This window comes from Podarcis gaigeae, assembly GCF_964106915.1.
Source record: "Podarcis gaigeae genome assembly, chromosome: 5".
Taxonomy (NCBI): Eukaryota; Metazoa; Chordata; class Lepidosauria; order Squamata; family Lacertidae; genus Podarcis; species Podarcis gaigeae.
The window spans coordinates 1,842,023-1,854,366 of NC_139681.1; the positions used below are offsets into that span (position 1 = coordinate 1,842,023).

Consider the following 12,344-nt stretch of genomic DNA (forward strand, 5'->3'; position numbering starts at 1 on the left):
GAGACTTTATTGTGACAACAGGGAGAGTTAAGGGGGGATGGGATTATGGGTTGCAAACTCCCAGAGTCTGTCTTGTTTGTTTTGCTTTTCTTTCTGTCTGCCACTTGTCACCTCTTTCCATGTCTCAACAGGCTCCTAGTCCACTCTAAAAGCCGATGATGTGGGAACAAAGGTAAAGAATGATGTAATGGCAGGACCAGTCGAAAAGCAGCTTTTGTTTGAGTTGTGAAATGGCTACTCTATAGCCCAGGATGAATGGGTTGTGAGGGGCTGCTTTAGCAAGCCCTATATAACCAGAATATCAACTGGGAGCCGGACGGGGCATTCATCTTTGGAGGACCCTCTCAAGAGAAAATGGGTCTAACTTTTCTCTTGCCAGTCACTGCCAGTATGACCTCATATACTGAGTACAATGGAATGGCTAAGCCTTTAAGTCAATAGCCATTACATCACCTTCTTCATCTCTGCTGCAAATTGGAGAGGAAAAAGAAGGCAGTGGCAAAAGAAGGGCCTCTGCTGTTGTCATGGCTGATGAGATGAATGGTACTCAGCTGATAGTTGGTGAGAGGCTGGTGGCTTTGCTGGAAAGCGGCACAGAAAAATTGCTGGTGATTGACAGCCGCCCCTTTGTGGAATACAATACATCACACATCTTGGATGCCATCAATATCAACTGCTCCAAGCTCATGAAGCGAAGGCTGCAACAAGATAAAGTGCTGATCACTGAGCTCATCCAGCATTCTGCAAAACACAAGGTAAAGCAGTGATGGGTGTTGGTGAAATTCCTTTTTTTAAGATGCACTTATGCATAGGTACAGAATTAGAGATGGAAGATTGCCAGCGAAGACATATGAGCTCAGTTAGCATGTAAGGTTAAACCCAAGCTAGCAAGCAAGTGTACAAGTGCACAGAGCAAATGTTGTGGCTGCTTCACTTCTCCCCTGGTTCTGCTGCTGCCATGTTACCCAAGACACAACAAAACAAAATCCAAGGGAAGATTAATATGGTCTAAATTAATAATAATAGGCATATAAATAAGAGCTTTCTTTTGAAAAATGTGCTAAAGTTTTTAAAAACTTGACTACATCTGATCAATCCTCCCCAATTATTTTTTCCAGGTTGAAATTGACAGCAAGCAAGAAGTTGTGGTGTATGACCAAAGCTCAAATAATGTGGCTTCTGTTTCATCTGACTCATTCCTCACTGTCCTGCTGGGAAAACTGGAGAAAAACTTCAGCTCTGTTCACCTGCTTGCAGGTAGGATCCTGGAAAACCATATGAGTGTGACACACATAGGGCAGTGCATATAATGCAAAAAGAGAGAGGAGAGAGGCAGTGACTGTGCCAATGTCACTCTGTGTGCTTCATGGCCAAGTGGGGATTTGAATCCTGGACCAAATCCAACACACTAACCATAGAATCATAGAATCATAGAGTTGGAAGAGACCACAAGGGCCATCGAGTCCAACCCCCTGCCAAGCAGGAAACACCATCAGAGCACTCCTGACATATGGTTGTCAAGCCTCTGCTTAAAGACCTCCAAAGAAGGAGACTCCACCACACTCCTTGGCAGCAAATTCCACTGTCGAACAGCTCTTACTGTCAGGAAGTTCTTCCTAATGTTTAGGTGGAATCTTCTTTCTTGTAGTTTGGATCCATTGCTCCGTGTCCGCTTCTCTGGAACAGCAGAAAACAACCTTTCTCCCTCCTCTATATGACATCCTTTTATATATTTGAACATGGCTATCATATCACCCCTTAACCTCCTCTTCTCCAGGCTAAACATGCCCAGCTCCCTTAGCCGTTCCTCATAAGGCATCGTTTCCAGGGCTTTGACCATTTTGGTTGCCCTCCTCTGGACCCGTTCCAGTTTGTCAGTGTCCTTCTTGAACTGTGGTGCCCAGAACTGGACACAGTGCTCCAGGTGAGGTCTGACCAGAGCAGAAGACAGTGGCACTATTACTTCCCTTGATCTAGATGCTATACTCCTATTGATGCAGCCCAGAATTGCATTGGCTTTTTTAGCTGCCACGTCACACTGTTGGCTCATGTCAAGTTTGTGGTCAACCAAGACTCCTAGATCCTTTTCACATGTACTGCTCTTAAGCCAGGTGTCACCCATCTTGTATTTGTGCCTCTCATTTTTTTTGCCCAAGTGCAATACTTTACATTTCTCCGTGTTAAAATTCATCTTGTTTGTTTTGGCCCAGTTCTCTAATCTGTCAAGGTCGTTTTGAAGTGTGATCCTGTCCTCTGGGGTGTTAGCCACCCCTCCCAGTTTGGTGTCATCTGCAAATTTGATCAGGATGTCCTTGAGTCCATCATCCAAGTCATTGATAAAGATGTTGAATAAGACCGGGCCCAAGACAGAACCCTGTGGCACCCCACTAGTCACTCTTCTCCAGGATGAAGAGGAACCATTGATGAGCACCCTTTGGGTTCGGTCAGTCAGCCAGTTACAAATCCACTGAGTGGTAGCATAGTCAAGACCTCATTTTACCAGCTTCTTTACAAAATATCATGGGGCACCTTGTCAAATGCCTTGCTGAAATCAAGGTAGGCTACATCCACTGCGTTCCCTTCAACTACCAGGGTTGTAATTCTGTCAAAAAACGAGATCAGGTTAGTCTGACATGACTTATTTTTCAGAAATCCATGCTGACTATTGGTGATCACAGCATTCCTTTCTAACCATGTTAGGGAAATATTAGGGAAATGGAATAAACTGCCATGTGAACTCAGTCTAGATGGGCTGTTTGGCTGGTGCAACAAGTTCATTATGTTTGTGAGTGTTTGTGTGTGTGTTCACGACTGATTATTGTGTTAGATTTCAGTTGTGTTTATCCTTAATGTAATACTGTTGACAAATGGCTGAGATTCTACATATAGAGAACTGACGCAGGAAGCTGGGGGCCTCTCCAAACTGTCGGTATTTTGCAGGAGAGATTTAAGAGTGTACTAGAACTTTAGCTTTATGCAATTGAAGTGGATTTAAGCACTCTGGGCTAGAGATGTAAAATTTCCAGAAATTTTGAAGCCCTGAGAAAAAACCATTCCCGCCCTCCTGTTTTTTTCCAGAAAAAAAATGGAAATTTTGGAAAAATTGAAAAAAAAGTTCAGTGTGGAGTAGTTTTACAAATTGCGTGAAATGCAGTGTACATAAAAGTATTTTGCTTGCAATAATACAGGTAACCACCACTCTTTCCCTCAAAAGTAACAAAAAAACCAAGAATCCATCAACATAAAAAATAATCAGATTTGCCCCTTAGCACCAACAGCAAATAAAGTTAAGAGCCACCTCAATATTTAAGCTCCATAGAAGGTCTACCCTTTGAGTGGTGCTTAAAAAAAAACAAAAAACAGAAGACACAACATATACATGCAGTTTATACTATCTCATTTTCTGAACTTCTATCATTTTCCATTTCTTCTTCCTCTGCCACTTTGTCATTTTTCTAAAAAACAGCTTTGGGGGGAAATGGGGGGGGGATGGGGGACGGGGATGGGACTGTTTTTTCCAGGGGGTTTCCAGGCCTTCCCATCTCTACTTGAGGACAGCCAGGGCAAAGTTACTGAATAGTATGTTGCACTAAGGCTCAAACTCTGTTTGAAAGGAAAAGGAGTGTGTTTTTAAAATTGAATTTGTTATTATATATTATAAACTGCATGATGGTAAAAGAGCTTCTAAACAGTTTACAAAAATATACAACAGAACATTAAAATGATAGATATAACACAGTTAAAAGCAGGTGTTTAAGAGTATTCAAAAGATGATTAAAGTCAGCAGTGGTTAAAAGGAAGTAAATCGCATGCAGTTTCTACTTCTTCAGATGGGCTGCACTAACAAAAATGTTTTGAGCAGTTGCTGGAAAGAGTACAGTGAGAACACCTGCCTGGTGTCAGTTGGCAGGGAGATCCAAAGTGGGAGTGCTGGAAGGCTGGGGGGGGGGGAATGGAAAAACTGGGGGGGGGCAGGTTTTTTCCTGTTTTTTCCCAAGGCCATTTTTTTCAGGAAAAATTGGGGAGGGGGGAATAGTGTGTGGAATATTCAAACTACATCAAACTATTTTTTTCAATTTTTCCAGGGGGGCGAAATTGCTTTGAAAAAAAACAACAACCCCCCCCCCCTGGGATTTCCCCCCAATTTTCCCGTTTTTTTTCCTGGCCTTCTCATCTCTACTCTGGGCTTGTCCACACTTTTGCTTGACCTGTTTTGTGATCATGTTGTGTAGCAGTTGATTCCCCCGGCTCCGAGACCTTTTGTTATTACTCTGTGGCTGTGCCTAGTGAAAATAGGAACTTAACTGCTGAATCAGATCTTATCAGATATGCAGAAAATCTGAAGAGATTTTGCTTACCAACCTTCTGATTCAGCAGATAAGATTTGTTTTTCTTGAGGCACAGCTGTGGAGCGGTATGAGGGGAAATTAATCAGGGCACAAATAGTGTCAAGATACAGGGCAAGCAAAAGTATGAATAACAGGTTCCTGTTTTAAAAAACAAAAAGCCACATATAATGGGGGAAATGCACTAGTACGTGTGGGTGAATGAATGGCTAATGGAAGAAATCAGGATGAATGCAGGTCATTGTCATATGTAAGCTTTGCGCAAGCAAACCAGGATAACTGCTGAAAAACAGGTCACCAGGAGGAGTCCTTAGACAGAGCCTTGTGGCAGCGGCAGAGGAAGCCGCTTGGGCGCCTGGGGCGGCGCGTCCAGGGATGGGGCACTCCTCCCATAGGGGCAGGGCGCACCGCAGGACCTCCGGAGTCTGCCTGCCTCCTCCCGCTCAGCCGCCCTACAGCTGGGGGGGGGGGGAGGCAGCGGGCAAACCATTTTGGCAGTGTAGAGCCTGCGCGCACCAAAGCTACCTCTGAAGAGATGCATGGCTCGGGCGTGCTGTGGTGAGTGCTGCCCGGCATTTTGTCACCCCCCTCTGTGGTAACACTTGGAGTGGCTGCACCCCCCTTCCTCCGGCCCTGCCTTGTGGAGACATTCCAACTTCTGCCTCATGAAGCTGGGCTTTGTTCTTAGACAGGCATGTGTGAGCTGTATGTGGACTGCAACAACAACAACAATACTGAAAATTCCTGCATCTCAGGAAGGATGGGCCTAGCCTAGCCTTCATCTGACAGTGAACATCCCATCAGGAGGGGAGAAAACTGACAAAAGGATGCTCCAGCAGCACAACTGAAAGACCAGCAACCTCTGGTGCTTCCTTGAAATTACAGTGGTACCCCGCAAGACGAATGCCTCGGAAGACGAAAAACTCGCTAGACGAAGGAGTTTTTCGTTTTCTTAGCCGCTTCGCAAGACGCATTTCCCTATGGGCTTGCTTCGCAAAACGAAGCTTGCCCCGCAAGCTCCGGGGATAGCGGGGAAGCGCAGTGCGTCCGGGGATAGCAGGTCCGGGGACGCGCGGCGCTTCCCCTCTGTCCCCGGACGGTCTCCATAGGAACGCATTGATTGATTTTCAATGCATTCCTATGGGAAACCATGCTTCGCAAGACGAAAAACTCGCAAGAAGAAAAAACTTGCGGAACGAATTAATTTCGTCTTGCGAGGCACCACTGTATTCCACCCCAGAAGGTCATTAGAAAAACTTGCAACTTAACAACGTTTATTTCCTCCTTCTTCCCAATACGTTTTCTTTTAGATTGCAAGCCAGGTGAGAGGCAGAAAAATACCATCTTGTCTGTAAGATCACCTGCAGGAGCTACTCTGCTTATTCCATGATTTGATGAACTGGGTCTTATGTACCCAAGGGATGGTCAAGCTGGCCCGAACAAGGGCACATGCCCAGAGGGGATGCAAAAATCTCACCCCTGGTTCTGCTCCTGGACGGCATGTTCTGCGGCCATGTGAATGGGGTGGCAAGACGCCTCTGCCTTGTGTATCCAAATAGAGAGAGAAACAGAGATGTTTCTCCCACCCCTCCAGCTCTCTCCTCCTTCTACAGCTGTTCGTTGTGGGCAGGAGCCGTAGCCTGGCAGGGCAGGCAGCTGAGAGGAGAAGCAGGACAGGCAGGCAGGGGTGGAAGGCTAGTGGGAAGGAGCAGGGTCCTGTGCACGGCTTGATGTCAAGAGGAGGCTGACAGGTGAGGTGGGAGAAAAGAAGAGGCCACGGGAAAATGCTGCAGGAAAAGGAATAGCCGCTAATAGCGCTAATCCGCTAAGACGCTAATGGGCTTGCTTCGCAAGACGAAAAAACCGCAAGACAAAGAGACTCGCGGAACGGATTCTTTTCGTCTTGCGAGGCACCACTGTATGTGCTAATAACTGGACAGTAGGGGGCTGCAAGAGCTGTGCTTTGTTTTGCGAGGCAAGAGGCCCAATTCCACAGCGCCTTTCTGCCTATGTTGCCGTGCCATAGGAGTAATTTATGAAGGATTTTTTTTTGCTGGGGGGGCGGAGTCTATTTGTGGAGGAATTAGTTATGAGTTGGAGTAAGTAACTACCTGACACATGGCAGTGAAGGTCTACCCCAAACCACTGGAAGTACAGTATACTCTCTCACAAGCACAGCTTTGTAGCTCTAAGGGTGATAAGTTTTTAGTTTTTGAAAGCTGAGATTATCAGAGAGCTGATCTCTGTGTCTCATAGTACCACATTTTACACTTTTTCTTTGGTCCCACTGAGTTATTGTGTACATAGAACACCACTTGTAGCTGGTTGCTTCAGGTTAATTGGCATCTTGCAAAAGGTTGGATGATGCTGTTATAATACTATTCTTTCTTTCCCTCTAGCTGGTTGTGCAGTGGCCTCATAAATCTGGCTCCTTTTCCATTTCTTCATTAACCAGAAAAAGTACTTTTGTGTTCATATTTGTGGAAACACGAACATACAATGTGGTTGTTAGGAAGCAAGATAAGGAAGATAAGGAAGCAAGATAAGGAAGAAGTAACAGCCACTAACTTAACAACCTGTTGGTTAGATTAGTTGCTGGACACTTGGTGTAATATTGGGTGAGCTGTTAAGAAAAGAGATGTGTCTTTAAAAGGCATAGCTCAGTTCAAATGGTGCTGTCTTAACTCTGGTAATTTCTTTATCTTCAGTTCAAATGGCCCCAGATTTCTTACTTACCATGGGCGTAGCCCGGGGGGGGCAGGGGGACAGCTGCCCCCCAATCAATACATATCTGAGGTTCTCCCCTCCCCACTAACGAAAGTCTGCCCTCCCCAACAAATATCCTGTCTACACCAGTGTTACTTATGTAAGAAAATATGGTAAATTGCAGAGTCAACAGCTCTGTTTTCTTTTAAACATAAGGTTAGCAAGACAAAAGGAACAGCTCTTACACACTCAAGGGATACAGTGGTGTATAGACTAAACTTTGGTAAGCAATGAAATAGCAGTAACATTCCATTTCCTCCTCGCAAGACCCTGAGAAGATGAGCTTACTCTGTTCTGGATGTTTTCTGCTCTTCCCTTGAGTATGTTTTAAGGCACAGATGGGCTAAATAATGTGAACAGTGTTTGGTGTAGCCTTGCTTGCCCTCTTCTTTGGAAAATTGGATGACGTTTATATCAACTGAGGGATGGTATTAGAATTAGATAATAGAGTGCACAATTCCAGGTGGCAAGTGGGGGATATCACTTTGTGCAAAGGTCTCTGCAGGTAGAAAGCTAGCTATGCTAGTTTTTGTTCTTTTGTGTTTACTTAAATAAGTTTTTGTTTCATTTTGCTTTGCTTTTATGTGGATAAGACTTTAAAAATGGCATCACCTCATTTTGTTGCCTGTGTAAACTGGGGTTGCCTCCTAATCACTGTTGTACTGATCTCAGCATCAAGCAGAATTGCCACTAGCTTTCCATAATGTACTTTCTACATATGCATCCAGTGTGGTGTAGTGGTTAAGAGCGGTGGACTCGTAATCTGGTGAATCGGGTTCGCGTCTCCGCTCCTCCACTTGCAGTTGCTGGGTGACCCTGGGCTAGTCACACTTCTCTGAAGTCTCTCAGCCTCACTCACCTCACAGAGTGTTTGTTGTGGGGGGGGGAGGGAAAGGAGAATGTTAGCCGCTTTGAGACTCCTTTGGGTAGTGATAAAGCGGGATATCAAATCCAAACTCCTCTTCTTCTATAATCATCATGCACACATAGAGTAAAAGACTTCCTCAGCATTTGTGTTTCCATTTTATAAATTTAACATGAGACTGAGTGCATTTATTTATTTATTTATTTATGATCGATCAGATTTCTTACCCACCCTTCACCATAAGGTCCCAGGGTAGGTCACGGCAGCAAAATACACAAGTTTGCATAGCAAGGGTGGGGAGCCATGTGGGGCAAAGGAAAATACTTCACCTGTTGTCATGGTAAGGTCTGGTGACTGATAGATGGGAAGCCCCACCCACTTGTCTGAGTGGCTAGCAGAGGTTGGGAAAGGGCAGGATCCAGTTCCCTAGCTCTGCATTCATTAAGCCCCCTGAAGTGGTTACAGTCAAACCTTGGTTCCTGAACACCTCTGTTTTGGAACAATTCGGCTCCGGAACACTGAAAACCTGGAAGTAAATACTCCTGCCAATTATGAATGATTTTCCAAATAGAAAGAAAATCTAGATTCAGCAAGTGCCATATCATGCAACTTGGAGTAAAAGAGCAAAGAAGCTCCCGCATCTGTTCTTAAATGTGACTCTTGGAGACTGTCCCATATCTCTCTGGCTGACCCTTTGTCACGCAAAAGACATAACTCTTCAGGGGACACAATAAGCGTTAGAGTTCCCCTTGCTTTGGAATCCTTAGCCTCCCACTCTGGGGTTACTGGAGCTGGGGGGGGGGGTCTGTTATCACATTAAACAGACCCTCTTTTCATAGCAGGGCTTCTGCATACCGCACCCAATCCTGGTAGTTCCCCTTTGAAAGCTTCGGTATTCCCATTGCAAACTGAAGAGCTTCCGTCACTTTACATTAGCCATCTTGTGTCTTTAAAGCAGGCTGCGTCTGTTTACCAGCAGCTGTGTTTCAAAAGCACACTGCATGAGGCCTTTGCTTATGCTGATCTTCTTCTGCGGGCCGGTCAGTGCTTTGGGCTAAAAGTTCAAAGTCCACCCTTATTGCCAATTGATTAGGGACTAGCAGGCTTCCCGGGGCAATGAGCACAAACCCCTCATCCATCTTCTTGACACGCAGAGAAGATAAGCTGCATTCTGTTCTGGCATCTTCTGGGCCCATAACCAAAAAATGTTGGTGCCTCCGCTACGACCGAGCTGAAAAGCTCATCCTGCAGAATCTCCTCTGATGGTGATTAACAACCTGAGCTCTTTGAGAGACTTCAGAGAAGTGTGACTAGCCCAAGGTCACCCAGCAGCTGCATGTGGAGGAGCGGGGAAGCGAACCTGGTTCACCAGATTACGAGTCCACTGCTCTTAACCACACCACACTGGCTCCTGAACATTTTAAATTTGATTTCCCGCTCACTTTTTAAAAGACGTTTCTAGAGCTTAAGACTGCAAGTGCGTGCCCAACACTTGCTGAAATCTCAAAAGCTACTGACTGAGTTCCCTTTATATTTCTTTGTTAGCAAAATCAGAAAGAATTCTGCAAAAGTAAAAGGGGCTATGTAAATTTGATTGTTTTGCATAATAATGCATGCAGGTCACATAATTTTGATTACCTGATCACATTTAAACTTTTTTTTTTACAGTGAGGTTACACAAACACACGTGTACATGTCAGCAACACACGTGTACCCTTGTCAGCAACTAGTAGAATTTTATTATTTTATTACATTACATTTATACTCTGCCTTTCTTCTGTTATATTCTTATGTTCCAGTCAATCATTTCCTATCCTTCCTTACAGTACAAATAAGAAAAATTGTATGTGTCCTATCCTACCTCAGTTACTTAGGCTGTGTCAAATTCTTCCTCTTATATGACAGGGCCTCAAGTAAAAAACAAAAACCTCCATTATTGCTGCTGGCAATTTTGCCTCTGGCTGCCAGAGATGATTGCTGCCCGCTGCTACTCTGCCTCCCTTCCTTTCAGTTCAGCTCTGCACTTAGACACCTCTAGCGCCTGCCTGGCCAGAGTGCCATCTGTCTTCCTTGGATTTACTTCAGGTTTTGACTTTTTAAAATCTTAATGGAATAGGTTCAAACAGGAGCATAAGAGTTGGAAAGACTGAGCACCCAGAGTTTTTTTTTAAATATATATATATATATTATTTTTAAAGCAACTTTTAAAGGTGGCTAGCATGAAAATTCCTGGAGCTGCCTATCTAAAACTTGGAAGGTTAATCCCCTCTATTATAGGGGCTACTATCTCTCCATATTACATAGATTTTTTTAAAATAAAAAAAGTTACAGCTGTTTGGGTTTCCCAATGCAAGTCAATGTGATTTCCAATTAATTGGTTTTTCTGGATCGTGACATGGATTAGGGAGTCTGCTCCTGATTGCCCCGAGTTGAGACTGATCCAAAGTACTGAATCAGGTCTTAAATCAGATCAGGTGTGTTTTGTGTGTACATTGACAGCCCTAGTAGACTGTCCTTTGTTACGCAGCTTCCTCCTTAAAAACTTCTATCAATTGAATTCTTTTTGTTTGTTTGTTTGTTTGTTTGTTTGTTTGTTAAAATTTTACTCATTTTCAATAACAATCTTCTAATTAATGACAAATCAAATCAATCCAAATTACAATAATAGCAATACACCAATTATATATTCCAATTATAAATTAAAAAATTGAGACTTCCTATGTTCCAGATGTCTAGAGATAATCATCCTCATTCATATCTCTGCATTTTTGGCTATTTTTCAAATTCAAAACTAATATTATCCATCCTTATTCTTAATCTGATCAGTCGTTGTTTCAGTGGCTCACATCTTCTGTAGCAAAGTTTTTATATTGTTAACACACAGGAGGCATCCCGTCCCCCCATCATCTTATTCTCTGTCCAATTATTTTGGTATTCAGTCCTCTTATCTCTCCTTTGTTCATCAAGTTCTCATTAAAGGCACCAGGCTTCATTCCAAAAATAGAGTTTATAAATGGCAAGTCAACATGTTCTCTCTGATGTCTCTTAATGAGCTGGTATCCATATATGTCTGTATCTAATGCTGTGTTGTGGGGCATGCTTCCCGGCTGCATATTATGTGGAAATTATTTAAATTCCTCCAAGAGCAAAAGCCCCCCCCCCCCCCCGCACTCCAGGCCATGAAAGAGCTGCCCGGGATCTGGCGCTCTCCATCCTCCTGTCCACAATTTTTGTCCACAATCATGTATAAAAATAATCCATACGAGCAGATGTATTTTAGAACAAAACACACCCCAAGTCCAAGGGAGCTCTTTTCCATAAGAATTCCTTTTTTTATAACTGCACAATAATGATCGCCATTTCGGTTCCGTCTTCAGTCCAAGCTGCCATATCTGATCTTATTTTGCCAGCTCTGATTCTAATTAGAGTCTGTTGAGGCCTGTGCACCATACATTCAATTAAAATTTTCACCTCTTGTGTTTCATTTAAGTAATTAAATTCTTTCTGGATGAGCTTCGCCAAATCGTGATGTAATATAACAAATAAGGAAAGATAGTGGTCACTCACCTGTTTAATCCATGTTTCAAGATGAGAGTCTGTTTGATGTCCGAAATTCAGCATCCAATGACTGTATAATTTGGCAGTTTCCCCCCTTTTTTTCCTCCATCTGGAACATGCCTGTTTCCTCCCCCAAATCTTATTATTTTATAAAACAGGTGTCTCCTGCACGTAGGAGTGGCTCTGGAGAGTGCCAGCCATGCTGTGCTCTTAGACCCAGCATCCCTGCAGCTTGCACCTCAATGCGAGCCGACAGATCACGGATGATCTGTGGGTCTGTGAGACAGTCCTCCCCCACCCTGGGCTGTCTGCCAGGGCTAATTACCCCCATATCAACCCTGAATTACTGGCACGGCTGGGGTCCGTTCATGTGGGAGGCAGCCATTTTCCACAGCAGGAAGTCGGAAGTCCCTATCAGTTGGATTCTTGTATTGCCATGGAGTTGCCCGAGATTACCTTTAAGGTCCCTTCCAACTGTGATTCTACCTTAGAAATAATATCTTAACATTGCCATGGTTTCTATCTGACTGGAGAAGTAAAATTTGATTCATGTTACATTTCAGTATTGTTTTTATTTACTGTATTTGCTAACGAGTATTGCTTATAGAGTCTCTGGTGTTTGGTGTAAGGAGTACCTACCTTAGTATAATTGTGTAGGTGTAAGACCCATTACTTGCTTCTGAGTAGAGTTTCATTAGAATGCCCTCCCTTAGATCTATGTGTTTGAGTGCCACTTTTAGGCACCAGGGTAAACATGGTTTTATTTTAATCCAGTTTACTATGCTTTTATTGACTGCTGCTTGAAGAGT

The 12,344-nt window shown here is 43.8% G+C and overlaps 1 protein-coding gene across 2 annotated transcripts in view; it reads left to right on the plus strand.

Moving 5' to 3' along the window:
- Positions 1-12,344, plus strand: part of DUSP16 (dual specificity phosphatase 16) — a 48,855-nt gene that overhangs the window by 25,100 nt on the left and 11,411 nt on the right. For both annotated transcript variants that reach the window (XM_083738761.1, XM_083738762.1), the window contains exons 2-3: positions 132-755; positions 1,119-1,257. In XM_083738761.1, coding sequence (XP_083594887.1) covers positions 525-755; positions 1,119-1,257 — 370 coding nt within the window. In that variant the 5' untranslated portion in view covers positions 132-524. The remainder of the gene's footprint in view (positions 1-131; positions 756-1,118; positions 1,258-12,344) is intronic.